Source organism: Salvelinus fontinalis, chromosome 2, assembly GCF_029448725.1.
Source record: "Salvelinus fontinalis isolate EN_2023a chromosome 2, ASM2944872v1, whole genome shotgun sequence".
Taxonomy (NCBI): domain Eukaryota; kingdom Metazoa; phylum Chordata; class Actinopteri; order Salmoniformes; family Salmonidae; genus Salvelinus; species Salvelinus fontinalis.
The window spans coordinates 30547553-30571366 of NC_074666.1; the positions used below are offsets into that span (position 1 = coordinate 30547553).

General features: G+C 43.1%; 1 protein-coding gene across 1 annotated transcript; it reads left to right on the forward strand.

Annotated features, from left to right (window-relative positions):
- The first annotated feature begins 7405 nt into the window (after positions 1 to 7405).
- On the forward strand, positions 7406 to 21006 carry LOC129816348 (transmembrane protease serine 13-like). Its single transcript, XM_055870736.1, has 13 exons — positions 7406 to 7531; positions 16316 to 16484; positions 16629 to 16739; positions 17019 to 17168; positions 17698 to 17824; positions 18091 to 18186; positions 18494 to 18540; positions 18713 to 18872; positions 19165 to 19343; positions 19456 to 19554; positions 19732 to 19874; positions 20064 to 20219; positions 20486 to 21006. Exons 1-13 carry the CDS (start codon positions 7517 to 7519, stop codon positions 20498 to 20500), a joined length of 1467 nt encoding a protein of 488 aa, XP_055726711.1. The 5' UTR covers positions 7406 to 7516; the 3' UTR covers positions 20501 to 21006.
- Positions 21007 to 23814: the final 2808 nt, after the last annotated feature.

Consider the following 23814-nt stretch of genomic DNA (forward strand, 5'->3'; position numbering starts at 1 on the left):
ACGACACCTGTAAAAGTGGGAATGCAACACAATGAGGTATCTGTTATCCATCACATACTCTGCAGTAAACCCCAAGGTGCCCCGGGAGGCACAGCCCACCCTCCCAGCTCACCACCCCCACCAGCTGCCAAAACCAGACAGTGGGAGTCCCCTCGTGTTCCTGTCACCCTGGGAGAGAAAGAGGGAGTGAGAGCAAAAGAAATGGCATTAGAAGACAGATAAATGCAAAGTATGACTACATTGCTAGTGTGATAGTCTAGCAAACTTACTAAAGGTAGACATTTTGTAGGCCTGTGTGTAATGGTGGAGTAGCTTTACCTGAAACGCGTCCACTTTGTCCTCCACCAACCACACTGAGCAGAGAAAGAGGATGAGTTAGAGGCAATCGGCAGTTGAAACAATAAAGCCAATTCCCCACCCATTTCAGTAAAAAGCTGAGGGATGGGGTGACCTCCATGATATCAAAATTGTATTTTGAACCATGTTAGGACTATATGTTTGTGTATATTTACTTTGTTGACAAAGATTAAGCTTGTTTTAAGCCAAAGTATATTATGTTCGGATGGGGTACAACAGTTAAACTCAGTTTACGAGGCATTGATAAATTACATTCTTCAAGAATCAATGGGTATATATATACACTGCTCAAAAAAATAAAGGGAACACTTAAACAACACAATGTAATTCCAAGTCAATCACACTTCTGTGAAATCAAACTGTCCACTTAGGAAGCAACACTGATTGACAATAAATTTCACATGCTGTTGTGCAAATGGAATAGACAAAAGGTGGAAATTATAGGCAATTAGCAAGACACCCCCAATAAAGGAGTGATTCTGCAAGTGGTGACCACAGACCACTTCTCAGTTCCTATGCTTCCTGGCTGATGTTTTGGTCACTTTTGAATGCTGGCGGTGCTCTCACTCTAGTGGTAGCATGACACGGAGTCTACAACCCACACAAGTGGCTCAGGTAGTGCAGCTCATCCAGGATGGCACATCAATGCGAGCTGTGGCAAGAATGTTTGCTGTGTCTGTCAGCGTAGTGTTCAGAGCATGGAGGCGCTACCAGGAGACAGGCCAGTACATCAGGAGACGTAGAGGAGGCCGTAGGAGGGCAACAACCCAGCAGCAGGACCGCTACCTCCGCCTTTGTGCAAGGAGGAGCACTACCAGAGCCCTGCAAAATGACCTCCAGCAGGCCACAAATGTGCATTACAACAGGAATATGATTTAGAGAAACTTTAGACTTTAGTTTTTGGAGACATGAGATGGAGAGGAGAAATACTGAAGTAAGCGCCCACGGCCAATATCCCCAGTGTGAACAGTACACAACAGACAGTGATAGGGGTCATCTTCTTAGGCCTCTAGTTTCCTTGGTCCCTCCGAGCCACCATAATCGGCCTCTTCTGGCGTTGAGGCATGATCAGAGCCATCGGTGTGAGAGAGGTGAGGACAGTTAAAGAAGTCAGTTGTAAAAAAAATATATATATATAAAAAGGTTCCTCTCCTATTTGTTACTACTACTAATAATAATAATACACAGGCTACAGTATGATGTGGTACTCCAGGCAATATACAGCAATCTGTTTTAACTCACCTCGAGACAGATCTAAATGTGTGGGCTTGGTGCTCTTAACAGTAGTGTATGTGAATATAAAGGGAGGGGGGCACAGGGGCTCAACAGTAGAAACAGTATCTTAACCTCTAACATTTATGAAAATCTGTATTTTTCATTATATACACACTTGTAGAGTGAAACACACTATGTTCCGTTCTCATATCTTACTATGTGCCCACCAAGCTGTTCTCACTCAGCTCTGATGTTCTCTCTATCAGCTTCTCTCCAGATGAGTCAGGTGGGGCCTCTGCCAAGCTCTAGAAAATAGCCTCCAAACAGACAGATGCCACAATGCCATTACTCTCACAACCACTTCATGTGACCAATCAGCAGTCAGGGCAGGACCTTAGCTGATCAGCTAATTGGTTTGGTGTAAGGAGGTGAGGTGATTAGTGGAATCAGGATTTTTTTGTGCCCTGGCCGGGATAATACCAGAGACGGGAGACGAAGCGAAACATCTCACTCGCTCCTTTTTTTTCTGGTTCATATACAGTCAATTAGCTAAGCAGGCCAGACCCAGCTGCTAATGAGGGGGTTTGATTAATCACGCCTGTGTAGGTGTGTTTTGCATCATCTGAAATTTGATTGCATTTGATTTGGAACCAGGCTGCCTCCTGGGTGTGATCCAGGTGCCTGCTCGGTCCGACAGCAAAGTAGTCTCAAAACAAAAATAATTAAGCAGATGTAGTAAATAGGATACATTTTTAAAAATAAAAACACTGTCTTCCCAATGAAAACTAGCTTAAATTCTCACATTTATTTAATGGAAAAGAGATTCTGGACGATGCAGCATGCTTGTTGACAACATGGCCGACTTGTGCAGATTACTGTTTGATTTGAGAAGGGTGCTCCTCCCTCCCCGCTTTCGCGACGAGCCCGGATTTAAAAAACCAGGCCAGTGTAAAATAACTCCCTCACATTGGTGCCTATGCAAGAGCCAACCGTTAAAGAGAAACTACCCCTAAAAAACAACTTCTCATTTAGAAAACCAGGTGTGGCATCTACAGTATGAGTCAAAAAAAAAAATTCTGTCAAAATGTCCTACGATGTGTAAATAGGATCATTTTGGTGATAAAGTCGGTTGTGACTGCATCACAACGTAAATTAAGGTTGGGTTGTTTCAAACCTGCCCACAGCTGGCAGCACACAAGTAAAACGCTCTGCATGGTCAATCTGACATCTGCAGTGGTAGTACTAAATTGGCTTTAAATCATCAATTTGGAGTGCAGCTGCACAAGACCCTATTGTAATGCCTGTGATATATTTGGGTTGACTTTGGATCTCTAATATAAAAATCCCAATAGCTCCAAATTTCAATGATTTAAACCTCAAAGCATCTATAAATTGTCATTTACATTGTGTAAATTGACGGTTCCCAACTAACCTTGGAGATGGTTAGACTTTGGATAGTCTAAATAACTGCCATGCTGAAGCAAATTAGCACAATTATTTAGCTAACTTTTCCCACCTGCAAACACACGAGACACCTACATCAAACCACACCCCGAAACCAACTCACATTTGAATTCAGTCACGGCCGCTAGCATTTCTTAATTAACCAGATCTAAAACAAGGCCAAATCAAGAACTGCAGTAGCCCTTTAAGCAGACCAGAACTATGACCATTCAAAAAAATTGTAACAGCCTAAGCGGTGGGCCTCCCGAGTGGCACAGCATCGCAGTGCAGGAGGCATCACTACAGACCCGGGGTCTCCCAGCTGCGACGTTGTACCACGTTCCCTCTGACACATTGGTGCGGCTGGCATCCGGGTTAAGCGAGCAGTGTGTCAAGAAGCAGTGCGGCTTGGCAGGGTCGTGTTTCGGAGGACGCATGGCTCTCAAGCTTTGCCTCTCCCGAGTTTGTACGGGAGTTGCAGCAATGGGACAAGACTAACTACCAACTTTATCACAAAATTGGGGAGCAAAAAAGAAAAAGCGGGATGTCTTCATTGAGAAACTATCTTTAATTATACTACAGCACTACAGGCCCAGTGCGGTTACATTCCCCAGCAAGAAAACCAAAAATGTCACTCAAACAGAAGGGAAAACTAAGACTGACTAACAAATGTTGTGAGAGTGAGACTCATTTCTTCAAACAAGCATCTTTATTTAATATCGATTAATTATTGCAACGATGAAGCTGGTCAATCCCACACTCTGAAGTGTGATGCCGAGAGCTCAACGAGCAGAACTGAACCACAGTATTTTATAGTTAAGACACATCCTCCTGAATATGTGACAAACAGATGTCTGAAATAGGTCAAAAGGTTACGATTTGTATGTGAGAAAGGAGTATCCCCCAGCCAGATAGCATTCACTGTGAAGACTGTTCCAATTGTATAACAACCAGGGTTTGGCCCCTAAGACAAGATTCCTCCCATCAGCCGTTCACACCAGAGACATCTCCTCCCCGGCACCTCACAGTATACAAACACCAACTCATTCTATGGAATGCAGGCTTCATGTTATATCACCAAGCCATCATAAAGCAATTGTAACATCAAGCCCCAGAAGCCCAACTCAGTCCCACAGATGAGAGGGTACTCATCAAACCTAATTTGATGCATAAACAGTATTAAAACAATCTTGTAATTTTTCTACCATACAACCAAAACTCAACAGGAGGGGTTCTGAAAGACACTCATGGGGGTGTCCACTGAAAGTTGACTAGCAACTACTGAAACCTAAAAGGCGCCCACTAAAGAAGAGGCAAGCAAAATAAAAAAAAACGCACCAAACTTAAAGACAGGAAACAAACCAAAATGGCGGTGCAAAGAGAAAACAAAGCTCTGATAAAGGATTATTTTTCTCGAAACATAAAATGGGTCGTGCCAACTAAAGTCCAGCACAGGTGAAACACCTTCCCACTAATGGGATGGTAACCAACACAAGTGTAACACATACTGACTAACGAGGTGCGCCCTACATGCTAACTTGCTAACGTCCAACCTCGAAATATAAATGAAAAAACCAAAGCCTGTAACAACTGCTTGTCTATCACATAGTTGTCAAAATACCTTATTGATCTCTACTGTGATGATTCTAGTATCCCATTTGAGTAAACCACTGTACATAAGGTATTATTGACTGATATATGCGAGTACATCACATCCCACTGTAAATTATCTGGATTTGGACATATAGACTAACAGTACATGGTGAGGGGATGTGGTGTGCTTACTGTAAATGTGCTTACTGTATATTACTGGGATAGCTCAGGTATATACTATCATTATCTATATTATTGGTTTATTTGACAGTATATCCCTTTTCATTAACTACTTGACTTATGCTCTGACAGGGTTGTCAAAAGCACACTTATTTTACATCTAGGGCTGTTATTCACCTGCCAACATAGCTTTATCACACAACAGCCCAAGACAAAAAAAGAGAGAAGCTTACATGTGTTCATGTGGGCTCTCGAGTGGTGCAGCAGTCTAAGGCATTGCATCTCAGTGCAAGAGGTGACACTACAGTCCCTGGTTTGAATCCAGGCTGTATCACATCTGGCCGTGATTGAGAGTCCCATAGGGTGGCGCACAATTGGCCCAGCGTCGTCCGGGTTTGGCCGGGGTAGGCAGTCATTGTAAATAAGAATTTGTTCTTAACTGACTTGCCTAGTTAAATAAAGGTTCAATCAAATAAAAAGGATACTGTACAATACAGACTGTGGTTAACACTGCCCTCCCCCATCCCGCCCATATATCCCAGTGCAGTCCTCCTGGCCCTAGAAGAGCAGAGTCAATCCCACATGTACAGTAGCTTACTCATCAACATCCTGCCTCTGCTCCACTGTAGCCCCAAACCCTCTGAAGGTCTGTGCAGGTAGCAGCTCCTGTAGAAACACAGGAGAGCCTGTATCTGGTCTTACTCCTGCTCCCACCAAGGGTCGAATAAAAACTATTTAACAGCCATTTTCCACCCCCCTCTCCAATGTGCTGTTCTTCTCTCAGAACAGTATCTACTTGTTAGTCCAATGCAGGCTTCCCTCCATTCCACGGGACTGACTGAGGTCCACATTCTTATAGTAAAGCCCTGAATGACAGAATGTAGGGTTTAATGTAATTATTTGGTGAATGATGGTACAGAAGATTTGTTGTTTATGTATGACATTCTAATTTAATTTAACATTCATTTTTATTTTCCTCATTGATCAGTCCTGGAGTTATGATTGTTTTGTTCTGTCATATGTGTAATTCTCAGTTGAAACAGCAGATGAGCCATTGAATGGTCACTGTAGGTCAGGGCTCTCCAACCTTGTTCCCGGAGAGCTACCCTCCTGTAGGTTTTTGCACCAATCCAAACCTGATTATTAGAATCAGGTGCGCTAGATTAGGGTTGGAGCGAAAACCTACAGGACAGTAGCTCTCCAGGAACAGGGCTGGAGAGCCCTGCTGTAGGTGTAGTAAAATGTGGCCACTTGGAGGTGTACAGAGAAGAGAACACTACCACTGTCTTTGTTATATGCTTTTATAATATTCAAATGTACATACAAAAATATATTTGTCTGAGCTATCCAAACACAGTGGACAATCTGATACACACACACAGGCACACACACACATGTTTGGTTTACTGTACCATTTGGGGACCAAACAATTGATTTCTATTCAAAATCCTATTTTCCCTAACCCTAAACATAACCCCTAACCCATAAACCTAACCCTAATTGTAATCCTAAACAAACCTAAAATAGCCTTTTCCTCATTGGGGACAGGCAAAATGTCCCTACTTGTCCGGGGTTTCCTTGTTTTACTATCCTTGTGAGGACTTCTGACACTGACACACACTCACACTCACACTCACACTCACACACTCATAGTCATACAGTCATACCCTTCTTCTCTCTCTTTGTCCACAGAAACAACCTCTGGCCAGGCATCATTGAAACTTAATACTGTCCTGCTGACCCGTTGAGCAGAAATGCCCCTCCTTTTTTGTCATTTGAAAAATAAATTCCACTCAAAGTAAAATACAGAGAACAATGTCATCTGGACTCTCTGTAAGCAACTGTAGACAACAATATACTTTTAGTTTATTATTCTCATTCTCTCATCAGGAGAGTTGCATGTACATGAATGGTTTTGGTAGAGCAGTGATAGTAATTGTTCTACTCTAAAAAACATTGTCCTCAGTTGGGATGGTTTTATTCCTGTAATGACAACAAGTGTAGTTGAGTCCTTGTTTGTACAAATCAACATCTTACAGGACCTGTCACACTGACATAAATCACTTGATCCAGAATGTGACAAGTGTTGAAAAAGTACATGTTTTGTCTATTTCAGATCCATGACAGCAAACATGTGACTTCATGTGAGGAGCATACTCAAATAAGCTATTTTTGTTGTGGCGTCATTGATAGAGGTAGAAGTGGCTTTTTGTGCTTTGTGTGTTATTCTTTCTTTCTTTATTTGTTTTGACTGGAGTTTAACATTTTCGTAAGCCATAAATACTATTGTGCAATGCTTCGGATGATTGTTTGTTCAATGTGTACATGTCTTTATCTCAATAAACTTTGAATAAAAAAGTAAAATAATCTTACTAAACATTCATGGAGTGAATTTGTGTTTATCTTCATAGTTAACATAAGATATTGCATTGTAATTGTATTAGGTCATTCAAATTATCTCTTTAGAAAATAACATTAAAAAAACAACTAGTTAAGTGTGTCTGGCTGTTGTGTGTGTCACCCACTTTCCATGGTGGAACCAGTTGGGCCAGTATTGAAAAGGAAAGAAGGAGGTGGAGGGGGAGAGGATTGGATTCCAATGCCTGTGGAACAGACAGAGACCGGACAGAGACTCACGAAGCTATAGGATTTCTCCTGTAGAAGTGACCCAGACCCCAGTGAGACCACCTCAGACCCCAGGCCTCAGACCCCAGGCCTCCACACACAGATGGAACATGACCAGGTAATTGGATTTACTCTCTTCTATAACTCATTGGACATGTCTATTGGATAATATTGATCTTTTTACTTTTGTTCCTACTTGGTTTGGGAACAAAACATTGCCAGGTCTAGTTTTGTGCCTGGTATGGCTGATAGACCATGCATTTTTTATTTAAATGTGAGATTAGTAGAAGTTTGAGGCATTTAAATTAGTATTTATGTAATTGTATCTTGACTTTCAATGTTTGCTAGTAAATTCATTTGTGTTTTACTGATCAGTAATTTGCCATTCGGGTTTGGGTCCACTGAATAGATTGTTGGTTTGGATCCACTGAATAGATTGTTGGTTTGGATCCACTGAGTAGATTGTTGGTTTGGATCCACTGAGTAGATTGTTGGTTTGGATCCACTGAGTAGATTGTTGGTTTGGATCCACTGAGTAGATTGTTGGGTTGGATCCACTGAGTAGACGTATTGGTGCAACACTTCTCAGGATTGCTCACATTACCATAACAACCTTTACAACATGCTTGTGATGCTGATGTGTGTGTGTGTTAGAATATTGCGAAGAACATGCCATGGACTTACAAAAACACCTTCCGCAAATCAATGTTTGTCATACAGATGTTGGATCTTAACTTGATCACTCAGGAAATTCAAATGATCCTTGTGAATCCCTGAAAAATAGCATTTTGCTTTCTCTTCGTGCGGGTGCAGTCGAGTCATTGGGATCAGGGCTTGCGATCAAAATAATTTTCTCTCTCGCTCGCTCAAACGCTAGGCCTAAGTCATATCACTGCAACATTAAAATGTTCAAAAATGTATCTGAAATGCAGCCAAACATACAGTGCATTTGGAAAATATTGAGACCCCTTCACTTTTGACACATTTTGTCACGTTACAGCCTAATTCTAAAATGGACTTAAAAAAATGTCCCTCATCAATCTATACACACAATACCCCATAATGACAAAGCAAAAACAGGTTTTTATAAAAATAATTATCATATTTACATGCGTATATTTACATGCGACCCTTTACTCTGTACTTTGTTGAAGCCCCTTTGGCAGCGATTGTAGCCTCAAGTCTTCTTGGGTATGACACTACAAGCGTGGCACACCTGTATGTGGGGAGTTTCTCCCATTCTTCTCTGCAGATCCTCTCAAGCTCTGTCAGGTTGGATGGGGAGCGTCGCTGCACAGCTATTTACAAGTCTCTCCCGAGATGTTCGATCAGGTTCAAGTCCGGGCTCTGGCTGTGCCATTCAAGGGAATTCGGAGAATTGTCCTAAAGCCACTCCTGCGTCATCTTGGCTGTGTGCTTAGGGTCATTGTCTTGTTTGAAGGTGAACCTTCGTCCCAGTCTGAGGTCCTGAGCGCTCTGGACAAGTTTTCATCAAGAATCTTGTCGTGGAAAATTCTTTATTAAGTGAGAGAGACTTATTATTTCTTCAAACAATCAAGATTTTTTATTGATTAAGAATTGCAATAATGGAGTTGGTCAACGACCACCCCATCGGTGATCGTTGAGAGCCCAACTTTATAGAGGAATCATGGTTCTTATATAGCTGACACTAAAAATGCTTAGCCATGGCTGGTTCCACCCCTCCCCGGCAGCTTGGGGCATCACAAGCTATCTTGGGTTCATCTTGTGAGTTATGTGCACCAGGTGTTGTTTTACCCCCCAGCTTAGTGTCTCAGATGCAAAGATGATTAGAGACAAAGAGGGGTTTGTTCTACTCCTTCAGGCTATCTCTATCTGGGGCCACACAGAGGCCAACTCATTCTATGGAACGCAGGCTGTAGGTTTTACCACCAAGCCAGCAAGCCCCAGAGGCTTGAGTACTCATCGATGAGAGAGTATTACAACATAATCTTGTAAATGTTCTACCATAATCTCTATGTACTTTGCTCCGTTCATCTTTCCCTCAATCCTGACTAGTCTCCCAGTTCACTTTGTCATTATGGGGTATTGTGTGTAAATTGAGGAGGTAAAAAATGATTCCATCCATTTTAGAATAAAGCTGTAACTGTACATACAGTTCATTCGGAAAGTAAGGGGTCTGACTACTTTCCGAATGCACTGTATATTTCATCAGTTGTGTCTTTTTTATAGTTCAGGGTCGGGTAGGATTTCGGCTAGAGTTAAACTTCAGATGTAATCATAGAAGTCCTGCCTGTGTTTAGAATTTGAAAACTCTGTTTATTAAGTTTTACACACACAGACAAGACAAAGCAATATAAATAATATACTCAACTAGAAAAAAAACAACAAATAATACATTTAAAAAAAATAGCTTTAAAGATACCATACTTTAGACAAGTTAAACACACCAGGCAGAAGGCTACAAAGGTTAAAGGGGCAATCTATAGTATAGGGACAGAGCAACCACCTCACCATTGTTCCTGTAAACAGTCAAGGGATGGGGTGGAGAAATGCAACCACTCACAGACAGTCAAGGCCACAGACCAACCATCCACTGGACCAAAAATGAAAAGTTTACAATGCTTTAAAATAAAAAATGAATAATAATAATTTTATGTAGGCGTGAACAAAATTTAAAAATAAAAATAACTGGGAAAAACAAGCTCACACCTTAGTCTCTGCCCCGGCAAGATGAACAAGGCATCCGCAGGTCACAATCAATAAGCACATCAGCCTTAATGCCCCCCCCCCCCAGAAAAAACACAGAGAAATGCTCATCCAACCCCTAAGTAAGTCACAGGGGGGTCAAATACAGACTTATTTTGGTTTTAATAGGAATGCCATCAGAGGATGGACTGTTTAAAGTAACACCGGAATGGAGCCCAAGCCTCATTAAACAGTTTGGGGTTCCCACGTGAATTGAATTGAATTTTTTCTAGTTTCAGAGAGCACAACACATCTCTCACCCAATATGTATAAGATGGGGGAGCTGCCATCTTCCAGTTCTGTAGTATTAGCCGTCTAGCTAAAAGAGTTGTATAAGCAACAGTGTCCGACTGGATTCTTGACAGGGGGGTACCTATGGGCAGTACACCAAAAAGGGCTGTAAGGGGAGACGGATCTATAACAGTGTCATATATATCAGAGAAACATTTAAATATTAATTCCCAGAAACCTGACAGTTTATGACAGCCCCAGAACATATGCAACAGTGTGGCTGGTTCAATTTTACATCTGACACAGGTAGGATCAAAATCAGAGAATATTCTTCCAAGTCTGGCCCCAGACCAGTGGATACGGTGAACCACCTTGAATTGAATGAGGCTGTGTCTAGTGCTAAAAGAGGACGAATGCACCCTGCGCAGTACAGATTCCCAGGTGTCTTCCCCAAGTTCCTCCCCCAAATCCTTTTCCCATCGAGTCTTTAAAGGCACCAAAGAGGGGTTCTGTAAGTCATGAATGATTGCATATACATCTGAAATTGTGCCCCTAGGAAGCTTGTTCAGCTCCAAGATGCTCTCTATAGCTGTATTCGCAGGCCTATGGGGAAATTCAGGTGTGTTAGCTCTGACAAAGTTCCTAGTCTGGAGATAGCGGAAAAAGTGGGATTGGGGGAGGTTGAACCTTTCCTGTAGCTGAGCAAAAGAGGCAAATGTGTCATCAAAGAATAATTGGGCTAGTGAGGAGAGGCCTAGTGAGTGCCAGATGCCAAAAGCCCCATCATTCAAAGATGGAGGAAATAAAATGTTCTGATTGATTGGGCCTGATAGAGAAAAGCCTCGGAGGCCAAAGGCTAAACGGAACTGATTCCAAATTTTAAGAGACTGCTTTACAATTGGGTTGACACACCTTTTGCCTAGGGACACTGGGAGAGACGAGCACAACACAGAAGAAAGTGCAGCAGGTTTACACGATTCAGACTCCATCTGGACCCAGAGTGGTCTGGGGCCAGTAGGATCAGTCTGCAGCAAGTACAGAAGGGCTCTGAAATTTGCAGCCCAATAGTATGTCTGAAAATTTGGTAGAGCTAAACCCCCCAATGACCTAGGCTTCTGTAAATGTTTTTTACCAATCCGTGGTACCTTGCCATCCCAAATGAAATGCATGAATGTTTGATCCAGTGAAATAAAAAAAGATTTTGGAATAAAAATGGGTAAACATTGAAATAAATATAGAAATTTGGGCAACACACTCATTTTAATGACATTAATCCTTCCGATAAGAGAAAGAGGTAGCGACTTCCAAAAAGTAAAAGATTGTTTCAAACTGTCTGCTAGAGCAACCAAGTTTTCCTGAAACAGATTTGAATATTTCCTTGTCACTTTAACTCCCAAGTAGGTGAATTGATCCCGGACAATCCTAAACTGAGAACTTGTAAAAGAGCACTTTAAAGCAGCCTTGTTTACAGGAAAAAGCTCACTCTTGCCTAGATTCAGCTTGTACCCTGAGATTGATCCAAACCTTTTAAGAACAGATAAGGCGCGTGGCAATGAGGTATCAGGGTTAGAGATAAACAAAAGGAGGTCATCCGCATATAGCGAGACTTTCTGCTCTGAGCCCGTCCTGATTATTCCTTGAATGGCATCATTAGAGCGTAGTGCAATGGCGAGAGGTTCGATTGCCAAAGCAAACAACAAGGGGGAGAGTGGACAGCCCTGTCTGGATCCGCGGTGCAAGGGAAAATAGTCAGAGGACAAGTTGTTAGTCCGTACCGAAGCCATGGGGGAAAAATAAAGAATCTTTATCCACGCAATGAATTTGGGACCAAAGCCAAATCTATAAAGGGTAGCTGTTAGGTAATCCCACTCAACGCGGTCAAACGCTTTTTCTGCATCAAGTGAGACCACTACCTCTGGGTCCTCCGACGCTGGGGAGTACAGTATATTCATAAGGCGCCTAATATTGAAAAACAAATGCCTATTTCTCACAAAGCCAGTCTGGTCAGAGTGTATTACTTGGTGCAGCGAGCCTTCCATACGGATGGCTAAAAGCTTGGCTAGAATTTTGTAATCACAGTTTAAAAGCGAGATTGGGCGATAGGATCCACATTCCAGGGGGTCTTTGTTTTTCTTTAATAGTAATGAAATTGAAGCCTGATAAAGAGTAGGCGGTAGCTTTGAGGTATCAAGGCACTCTGCAAATAGTCGAGACAAGAATGGGCAAAGCAGGCCAGAAAACGTCCTGTAAAATTCAGTTGGAAAACCATCCGGACCCGGTGATTTACCACTTTTCATTGCGGACACTGCTGTTGCAATCTCCTCAGGTGTAAATTCTTCTTCTAGACAGTCATGGGTGTCTGTATCAATTGAAGGCATATTCAGGCCATTAAAGAAGGAATCAATCAGCAAAGGGTCTTGAGGGGATTCAGAGGTGTATAGCGCAGAGTAAAATTGTTTGAATTGATCATTGATCTCTTTATGTATAACTGTGGTGGCACCAGACGGGGTCCTTATTTGTGGGATTAAACGTGAGGCCTCAGACTTACGGATCTGATGTGCAAGGAGTTTACTGGCCTTGTCGCCTTGTTCATACACTCTGTACCGAGCTCGCAAGAGAAACTGTTCAGCTTGCCTGGTAGAAAGCTCATCAAATTCAGATTGGAGTAGTTGGCGCTCTTTATGCAGATCAGAGGAAGGAACAGTAGCATACTTCTCATCCAATGTGGCTATGGATTCGCTCAGGTCCCGAAGTCGCTGAGAGCGAACTCTGTTTTGGTTGGCTGTATAAGAGATAATTTGGCCACGTAGGTATGCTTTGAGAGACTCCCATATGGTAGAGCAGGACATACCTGGTGTTGAATTAGTTTCTAGGAATAAGGTGATTTCAGAAGAAATGAAATTGACAAACTCCTTATCTGAGAGTAAAATGGGGTTGAGACGCCATTGATAACACATAGGAGGTCGCTGGGGAAACTCTAGTTCAAGCACTAATGGTGAATGGTCAGAAATAACAATACTCTTGTAAGTACACTGCCGAAGGTTAGGCAGAAGTTTTTTGTCCAAAAAGAAGTAATCAATCCGGGAGTATGTTTGATGGACATGAGAATAAAAGGAATACTGTCTATCTGTAGGATGTAGGAAACGCCAGGCCTCAAACATGGCATATTTCTGAAGAAAGGCTTGAATAAGTAGGGCACATTTAGATGGACCTGTAGTTGTTCGTGAGGACTTGTCAAGAACTGGGGACATTTTGCAGTTGAAATCCCCCCCTAAAATCAACAAATGAGAATCTAAATTGGGTATAGCAGACAAAAAGGAAGAAATGAAACTTGTGTCATCCCAATTGGGAGCATAAACACTAGCCAACACAAGAGGGGTAGAAAACAGCTTACCGGTTACTATGATGTATCGTCCCTTAGGATCAGCGATAACCTCAGAAGCTACAAAGGGAGTAGCTTTATCAACCAGAATGGCAGCCCCTCTTGATTTACTATGAAAGTTAGAGTGGAACACTTGACCAACCCAGTCCCTACGCATCCTAAAGTGCTCACCAGTCCTCAAGTGAGTCTCTTGTAGAAATGCAATATTTGCATTCAAACCCTTTAAGTGTGTCAACACCCTCTTACGCTTCACTGGGTTATTAACCCCTTTGATGTTCCACGAAATGTACTTGATCGCATTGTTTCGGCCCCTCTGGGCATTCCCGTTATACAACCCTGTCATTAGAGCATAGAATGGAAAAGCAATGAGCGCCCAAAAACCCCAGAATAACTTGTCTCAGAGTAATAATGTATGGTGGTAGATGTTTGGAAAAAGTACAGAAAAAAAAACGAAAAAGACAGAATGACAACATTAGAACTGAACAATTCAACCCCCCCCCCCCCCCCTCCCCCCATCCCAGACAATACCTCCCCAAACGAGGTCCAAGCCTAAATAGAACATGTTCTCTTCGCACAGTATGTCTGTGAGAGTGCGGTCTTAAACCTAAACCCACAGTCCCGCTCTTTAAAGTCGCGTTTTGTTAGTGGATCAAACAGCAAAAAAAAAAGAGAATCATTTTTTAAATAAAAATAAATAAAAGTGAATCCCTTGTGCAAACGAAATTACAAAAGCACCACTTGTAGATGTATATAATTATATTCCCAGTCTTATAACAGGCATTTGAGAGAGAAAATAAATAAAATGTATAAAGGCTCTCAGCCGAAGACCTAATTTGAAGTAAGGAAATCGTAGTAAGACAATCAAAAATAATAATAATGATTATTATTATAATAGTTGTCTAGTTGAATGCTGAGACAGCTTACAACCAATACCAAAAAACAACGTGTGCACAACGTTGAACGCTTGCTGGGCATAAATGACGCTCAGAACTTTTAAAATTTAAGTGAGGACCCCAAAAAACGTGTCGCCTCGGGAAGCCTTTACTGTTTACTGGGTCAATGCAAACGGATGCAGTAAACAAATAGCCAAGAATATTTTGAGTCACTGAGACACTATGTAAACAAACTGAATAGGTGAGCAAGACAGCCTAGAAACACAGGAGTAAAGTAAAACCTCAATACAATGAAATTAAAATGACTGAATGCTTGTAAGGCAAGCACACTAGATGATCAAAACATTTAATCACATCAAATAAGCCTGAATGGGTTCGCCAACTCCCCAACTATACAAAATTAGCATGTTGTAGCTAAACATAATTGTACCACAGGTGGGTTACTTACTATCCACAGTTCGCAAGCAACAGTTGCTGAACTATGAGCAAGTTCAAGACTTCTTGATGTGACGTTGAATGTGAGAGAGAGCCTCATCCGGAGAATCAAATGTGTAGTCTTTACCATCATGAGATAGCCATAAACGGGCCGGGAATCGCAGACCGTACTTCACACCTGGATGGTCCCGAAGTAGTCGCTTGGCCTGCCCGAAAGCTGCGCGCTGCCTGGAAACAGTGGGGGAGTAGTCCTGGTAGATGGAGAAGCTCTGTCCTTGAAAGCTCAGAGTGGTATTGCGGGCTCGTCGGAGAATCTCCATCTTCTCATGGAAAAAGTGCACTCGAAGAATTATGTCACGGGGCCTCTCCCCATCCCGGGGCTTTGGGCGAAGCGACCGGTGGGCACGATCAATCAGGGGCTTTTCATCTAAGGCAAGAACATCCTTCAGCAGCCCAGAAACGAAATCCGTGGCGCGAGGCATTTCCGCTGACTCTGGGACTGATACAAGTCTCAGGTTATTGCGGCGAGAGAATCCCTCTAAACTTACACAGCTCTCCTTCACCTTTTTCAAATCCGCAGCGAGGCGTTTCACGTCAGCCTCCAGGGATGTAGTTAAGTCGGAGACATTTGTAGCGGAGGTCTCCAGTGCTGCAATCGTTGTAGTGTGCGACGCCATTGTTGTTTTGAGTGATGTGATTGCTGGCACCGTCTCGTTCCGCAGGATGGTTAGATCTGCTTTTAAAGTATCAGAAACCTCCTTTATTCGGGCCTCAATCGTATTAACCACCTCCGTTTTCATTTCAACTATCTCAGAGCGTAGTAGTTTGATGGCCTCGAGAATGTTCATTTCAGCGCCGCCAGGCCAAGCCGCCCCCCCGGGTAAAGTGTCAGTCCCCGGGCCGTCAGGCTCAGGAGAGGGCGGTGATGAGAGTGTGTCTTGTAGGCCGGGTTTTCTCAAAGTCATGCTTTTAGCCTTATGTTTCGTCGACATGCTGACATTTGGAAGTAAAGTAGTCTTGGTTTTTACGGGAAGGGATCACCAAAATAATATATGAAAATAAATACGGTTCTGCTGCAAAATTCACATAAACTTTAAAAATACCACGGGAGCAAACGGAAAACACGTCAGTCGCACATGGCGTCCCTCCAATCCCCTGCCTGTGTTTAGAATTTGATCACGTCCGTAGCCCACTAATGCCATTGAAAATCTACCTGACTCCCTTCTCTCCACAGAACAGTGACCATCCACCCCCATACTACTTAGCAGTAGTGCCCACCCAGCCTCCTCCTCAGTATGGAGATGTGGTGGGAACAAGAGGGTGGTCTGACACCCCCTCCCAACCTTACTACATCAACCAGCCGATGCCACATGCAAATGTCATCCATGTCTCTCAGAGTACCCGTAAGTTCCTCACATTCCCTTTAACTTTTTCAATCCTCAACATATATTCCTTCCCCTAACTATAACTACAACTCTTTCTATGAAAGGGCTCCATCTCTCACTCTCTTTCTAAACCTAAAATGTCCCTGTTTCTCCCCCCTGCAGCCCCTTGTCGTAAGAAAAGCTTAACGTGTGGGAACAGTTCCCACTGTTACAGAGGATCAGGAGAAGCCACCCTACTACTTGTCTTCCTCGTTATTGCTCTCTGGCTGGGGGGTAACTGGACCAATAACTTACAGAGAACCCATACAGTACAATTATGTGGACATAATGTAACATCATTTAACACGGACATAATGTAACAATACAATATGTCAGAATTTATGACAGAAACATCTATTTCCAAAATCATAAATTCCATATTAAGGGTATGATGTGAATGTAATATACCTGGTATGATATTGCATTGTTTTGGTATACTACCATGGGGACTTCCATGGCTCTGGATATCCTCTGGCCTCTCTCTTTGACCTCTGACCTTTGACCTCTGTCCAGTATGTTATGGCCCATCCCTGGTGTCTGGCCACCTAAGCAGCAGTGAAGCCTACCAGCCCAGCGAGATGGAGAAAGACAGCTGTCCCTCCAACACTGTGGAGTGTGATGGCCAACAGGAATGCAAACTGGGCAGTGATGAGACCAATTGTTGTCAGTATTCTAATAGCTATCACCTAGTTTTTGTTGTCAGTAACGAAAACAGAAGGATCCTTTCTGGATCTGTAATGGATTTGTAATGTTCTAACTGAGTGATGCATCTGTGTGATCCAGTGATGTTCTAATTGAGGGATGTATCTGTGTGATCCAGTGAGGTTCTAATTGAGTGATGTATCTGTGTGATCCAGTGATGTTCTAGTTGAGGGATGTATCTGTGTGATCCAGTGAGGTTCTAATTGAGTGATGTATCTGTGTGATCCAGTGATGTTCTAGTTGAGGGATGTATCTGTGTGATCCAGTGATGTTCTAGTTGAGGGATGTATCTGTGTGATCCAGTGAGGTTCTAATTGAGTGATGTATCTGTGTGATCCAGTGATGTTCTAGTTGAGGGATGTATCTGTGTGATCCAGTGATGTTCTAGTTGAGGGATGTATCTGTGTGATCCAGTGCGGTTGTAATTGAGGGATGTATCTGTGTGATCCAGTGATGTTCTAATTGAAGGATGTATCTGTGTATTATCCAGTACGGTTCGGGTCGAACGGGGCTCTCCAGGTGAAGACAAACAGCGTTGGTAGTTTCCTCCCTGTATGTTACAGTGGCTGGAACAAGGGCCTGGCTGACCAGACCTGTGCACAACTAGGCTTCAGAGCGTAAGATCTTCCGCTGTTTTGCTGCCCTCTTTTGGTCTAAAGATTGAACTGTGCAAACCTGTGTGACCATACCATCAAATAAATCAAAATCAAATCACATTTTATTCATAATGTACACAGTTTAATGAATGTATAAAAGGTGCATGACATGCTTGTGTGCTAGTTCCCTCAATATTTCAGTACAATAACCAATAATCAATGGGTTTAGTGGTGTGAGGTAGTGATGTGGGGACGTGTATATGAACTCCCTGCATCTATTTATTTAGGAGTCATAGCACTAGCAGTGTGAAAGATGGGTCCTCTACCACTCTCACTGTGACAGGGCAGACCTGCAACACCATCCAGGGAAAGGTGTCAGTAAAGTGAGTGCTCCTGGACATACTCAACAGCCCTTTGCATATGTCACACACTGAGTAAACTTTGACATGTACATAGCTGCGGGAAGTAGGGATGCTGAAGCACCCCCTAAATAATCAGAATATATACACAAAAATATATATAAATACATTTAAATGTGTATTTATTTATATATATATATATTTTGTGTGTATATATTCTGATTATTTATCAGAGCCAAAAATGTCACCATTAGATGGCGTGAGTAAGGCAAATAAAACATGTGACCTCATTGGTGATCTGATTTAACTGTGCGTTTCTGTCTGTGCTCAGTAGCTCATCTTGCCTCAACAAGGACACTGTATCCCTGCAGTGTATCAGTGAGTAACTGTCTTTACATTCTCACAGTTCATACACAAAGGCAACCAGTGGTGTTTTAAGGCTGGATAGAGTTTCATCTAGCTCTCCTGATGAACAGAGGACCAAATACAAATCCCCATGCTGTATTAGGACTACGGACCAACTTACTCCCTCTCTCTGTCCACATGGTAGACTGTGGCCGGCAGCAGTCGTCCAGAATCATAGGGGGCTCTGCAGCGAATCTGGGCGATTGGCCTTGGCAGGTCAGCCTCCACTTTCGGGGCTTTCACACCTGTGGAGGCACCCTGGTGGCTCCTGACTTTGTGGTGACAGCAGCCCACTGCTTCCCCAGGTCAGTACGGCAGACAACACAGCAGACAATGGACAAGGAACTGTAATGAGACAATGTAAAACAGAACAGTAATGACATTATCAAATAGAACATACAGAATAGCCCTGAAATGTAACAATGCTAAGACAAAAGAACTGGGCTATAACAGAACAGATGCAAAGACAGAACAGATCTGGAAGTGAACAAAGCTAACCAAAGTGAGCTAGCTAAGACTGAACAGTGCTTAGGATGAACATGGCTAAAACAGTTATCAGTGAGGAGTTAAATTACCTAACAACTCTTCTATCTCTAGGAAAGACTCATCGTACCTGGTGCCCAATAACTGGCGTTTGTACATGGGCATGGTTTCTCAGACGATGCTGCCTGTCCCTGAGATGGTGGAGAAGATCATTGTCCATGAGAGCTATGATGACAACACCAACAACTATGACATTGCCCTGCTTAAACTCACACATTACATAGACTACTCCAGTGAGTTCACCTTTCACCTAATAATGTTACATGATTACTGATCCACATTACACCATACTGGATCACTATTATCTTTGATCGTCATAATTAACGTGTGTGTGTGTTGTTTCAGACAGCATCCAGCCTGTGTGCCTGCCTGCCTATGACAAGACCGTCTCTCCTGGGACAAAATGCTGGACCTCTGGATTTGGGACAACAGAGCAGGGGACAGGTGAGAGTCACAGGGACTGGCACAGGGGGGTGACTGTTAGGTTCTGTTTGACATTGGGGTGAACATGAAGAGGAAATAAAAATACAGCATGATATGTGATGAAATTAAGGACTAGAAAACAATCTGGTGTGTTATTCTGTATGGTGATATCTGTTGGATTTTTTGCTTTGTGTTCAGCCCGTGGATCCACAAGTCTTATGGAGGTGACTGTGGACATCATTGACTCCAGTGTATGTAACAGAAACACAGTCTACAATGGCCAGGTCTCTCAGAACATGTTGTGTGCTGGAGATATAAAGGGAAGCAAGGACTCCTGCCAGGTGAGTAAAGAGGACACTAGGACCCATCAGAGAACCACAGACAGTAGCTACTTCCACACAGCTTCTTACATGATGTCCACAAATCTCATCCTGTGTCGCTCTAGTCGCTCCTTCCATTTTCTTCTCTCCATCTTCCTCTCATCTCCATTTCCATCTCCCACTCCCCCTACCGCTCCCTTCCTCCACTAGAGGGACAGTGGAGGTCCTCTGGTGTGTAAGGACTCAGACCAGCGCTGGTACCTGATGGGGGTGACCAGCTGGGGGGTAGGCTGTGGCAGGAGGAACATGCCGGGGGTCTACAGTCATGTCAGCCGCCTGCTGCCCTGGGTCTACAGTAAGATGCAGGTAGGGAAAGGAGCACCCAGGACCACTGGGAAGACACATGCACAACCTCCGCACTGGGGTGGAATTCTATCAAGAATTCAATCATTTTCATCTGTACTGCTTCAGAGGGCACTTATATTAATTTAGATATTTTACATACAGTATCATTAGTTCAACTTAGAACTGTGAAACCTAATTATAGCTAGCTGTCAGAATAAGGATTGAGTAGGATGGTGTTATTAGTAATGTGACTACTGAACATGTTCCTTCTACTCTCCATCTCCCAGCAAGCAAGACCGTGATGTCATCACAGCCGCTCTCATCCAAGGATGTTCAACATGTCTTTTGGACCTGACAATGAGACTGGTGTGAACCCTTCAACACTGGCAGGGAATGGAAGGCTTTTGTATGTGATATCTGCTGTCATTGCACTGCTGTCATCTTAACGTGCGTTGGATCATTGTTTCCCTGAAACAGTATTGAGCATATCTATATTTGTGACATATTTTATGAGGAATGTCTTTTACTCACACTGCAACCTCTTATAAAGCTATAAACCTGTCTCAGGATATACTCCAGGTTCACATGGACTTTACTGATGCTACAGTGAACTACACTTGCTGTTTTCTATGGCTGAGAGTTGTGAAACTGAAGAAAATTTATCAGGAAGATTTTTCTAATCACTTTAACGTAACACTAATTACCTTATGGCACTGATGATTCCTTGATTGTTTTTTGATTGTTTCAACTTATGTACACTTTTTGGTGTGATGTGTGTGAATTATCGATTCTGTTTTTCCATGTCTGTACTGTGTGTCACTTGGAATTATAATTTATTTTGTCATTATTTGAGTCAGAATGTTTTACTCATACTCTAAACGCCAGGATTCAACTTCATGAATGATATTGAATACCATTCTTGTTAATCATTCTTGTTAATCAATAGCTGACTAGAGCACGAGGGTGTAATTGTCTATTGACTGCAGTGGAGAGTATGGATTTACCAGTGACCTCAGTACATGAGTGTAGTTGAGATGAATGGAAGCTGATGGTTGATGGCTGCAGGCCTGTAAATAAGTCATCTCCCACTGGTAACACACTGGTTGAATCAACGTTGTTTCCATGCCATTTCAACACAATTACGTTGAACCAATGTGGAATAGACGTTGAATTCACGTCCGTGCCCAGTGGGCTGTTAATCCTCCAACAGTCATCATTGTCACGATCGTCTTCTTGATAGACAGTGGACCAAGGCGCAGCGTGTGGAAAATACATCTTCTTTTATTGAGAAGAGAGAGAAAACACAAAACAACCGTGAAGCTAAATAACATAAGTGCACAGACACGCAACAAACATTCAACATAGACAATTACCCACAAACAGCTAAAGCCTATGGCTGCCTTAAATATGGCTCCCAATCAGAGACAACAATAACCAGCTGTCTCTGATTGAGAACCAATTCAGGCAACCATAGACTTTCCTAGACACCTACACTGAACACTAACCCATCTACTCTACTTAACCCCCTAAACCATACAACCACCCTAGACAATACAAAAAACACATACCTTCCCCATGTCACACCCTGACCTAACTAAAATAATAAATGAAACAAAGAATACTAAGGCCAGGGCGTGACAATCATTGACAAACTAGGTCCATAAAATGTTGAGTAATCAATGTGACAATGTGTATGTTTATCCCTGTTTCATTTTGTTTGCTTCCGTTTAAGAAATGTTTTTCAACAGAATCAGCGCAATGAATACACCCCTGATCAGACGCAAACACAGTTCATTTTCATAGCAGCCACATACAAAGAGCTCGTTGTATATATATATACGGACCAAAAATATAAACCCTTTTCAAAGATTTTACTGAGTTACAGTTCATAAAAGGATATCAGTCAATGAAAATACATTCATTAGGTCCTAATCTATGGACTTCACAACTGGGCAGGGGCACAATCATGGGTTTGCCTGGGAGGGCATAGGTCCACCCACTGGGGAGCCATGCCCAGCCAATCAATCAAATTTCGATCAATCAAATGTATTTATAAAGCCCTTTTTACATCAGCTGATGTCACAAATTGCTGTACAGAAATCCAGCCTAAAACCCCAAACAGCAAGCAATGCAGATGTAGAAGCACGGTGGCTTGGAAAATATCCCTAGAAAGGCTGGAATCTAGGAAGAAACCTCGAGAGGAACCAGGCTCTGAGGGGTGGCCAGTCCTTTTCAGGCTGTGCCGGGTGGAGATTATAACAGAACATGGCCAAGATGTTCAAACGTTCATAGATGACCAGCATGGTCAGATAATAATAATCACAGTGGTTGTAGAGGGTGCAACAGGTCAGCACCTCAGGAGTAAATGTCAGTTGGCTTTTCATAGCCGATCATTCAGAGTTAGAGACAGCAGGTGCGGTAGAGAGAGAGTCCAAAACAGGAGATCCGGGACAAGGTAGCACGTCCAGTGAACAGGTCAGGGTTCCATAGCCGCAGGCAGAACAGTTGAAACTGGAGCAGCAGCATCACCAGGTGGACTGGGGAGAGCAAGTAGTCATCAGGCCAGGTAGTCCTGAGGCATGGTCCTAGGGCTCAGGTCCTCCGAGAGAAGAGAAAGAGAGGGAGAAAGAGATAAAGAGAGAGCGAGAATTAGAGGGAGCATACTTCAAATTCACACAGGACACCGGATACTCCAGATATAACAGACTGACCATAGCCTCCCGACACATAAACTATTGCAGCATAAATACTAGAGGCTGAGACAGGAGGGGTCGGGAGACACTGTGGCCCTGTACGACGATACGCCCGGACAGGGCCAAACAGGCAGGATATAACCCCACCCACTTTTGCCAAAGCACAGCCCCCACACCACTAGAGGGATATCTTCAACCACCAACCTACTACCCTGAGACAAGGCCGAGTATAGCCCAAGAAGATCTCCCCCACGGCACGAACCCGAGGGGGGCGCCAACCCGGACAGGAAGATCACGTCAGTGACTCAACCCACTCAAGTGACACACCCCTCCTAGGGATGGCATGGAAGAGCACCAGTAAGCCAGTGACTCAGCCCCCATAATAAGGTTAGAGGCAGAGAATCTCAGTGGAGAGAGGAGAACCAGCCAGGCAGAGACAGCAAGGGTGGTTCGTCGCTCCAGCGCCTTTCCGTTCACATTCACACCCATGGGCCAGACTACACTCAATCATAAGACCTACTGAAGAGATAAGAGATCTTCAATAAAGACTTAAAAGTCGAGACTGAGTCTGTGTCTCTCACATGGATAGGCAGACCATTCCATAAAAATTGGGTCTCTCATTCCTAGAGAGTTGTTCTTCAGCTCTGTGCCCTAGTCCTCTTCACTAATCTCAGAGGATATGGATGTGTTTGCACTGCCTTTACTCTGTCCTTCAAGGCTCAACCTCTGGTCTCTGGCTCTGGTATGTTGAGCATTCTACCTGAGACATTAAATAGTACAAATTCCCATTTTATCTTATCCACACTCTCAAAAGCATTAACTTTCCACTGAGGAAAGTGTCTAATCTAGAGCTGTTTGTCAGGGTGACATTAAGACAGAGAATGTGTCTCATCTTATCTTAGATGACCCGAGCACAGATTGCC

Excerpts from the sequence above, each read along its gene's own strand:
- LOC129816348 (XM_055870736.1), top strand. Across the intron at positions 16,740-17,018 it reads TATTGCTCTCTGGCTGGGGG|TATGTTATGGCCCATCCCTG; the intron begins GTAACTGGACCA and ends ACCTCTGTCCAG. Across the intron at positions 19,555-19,731 it reads GACAACAGAGCAGGGGACAG|CCCGTGGATCCACAAGTCTT; the intron begins GTGAGAGTCACA and ends CTTTGTGTTCAG.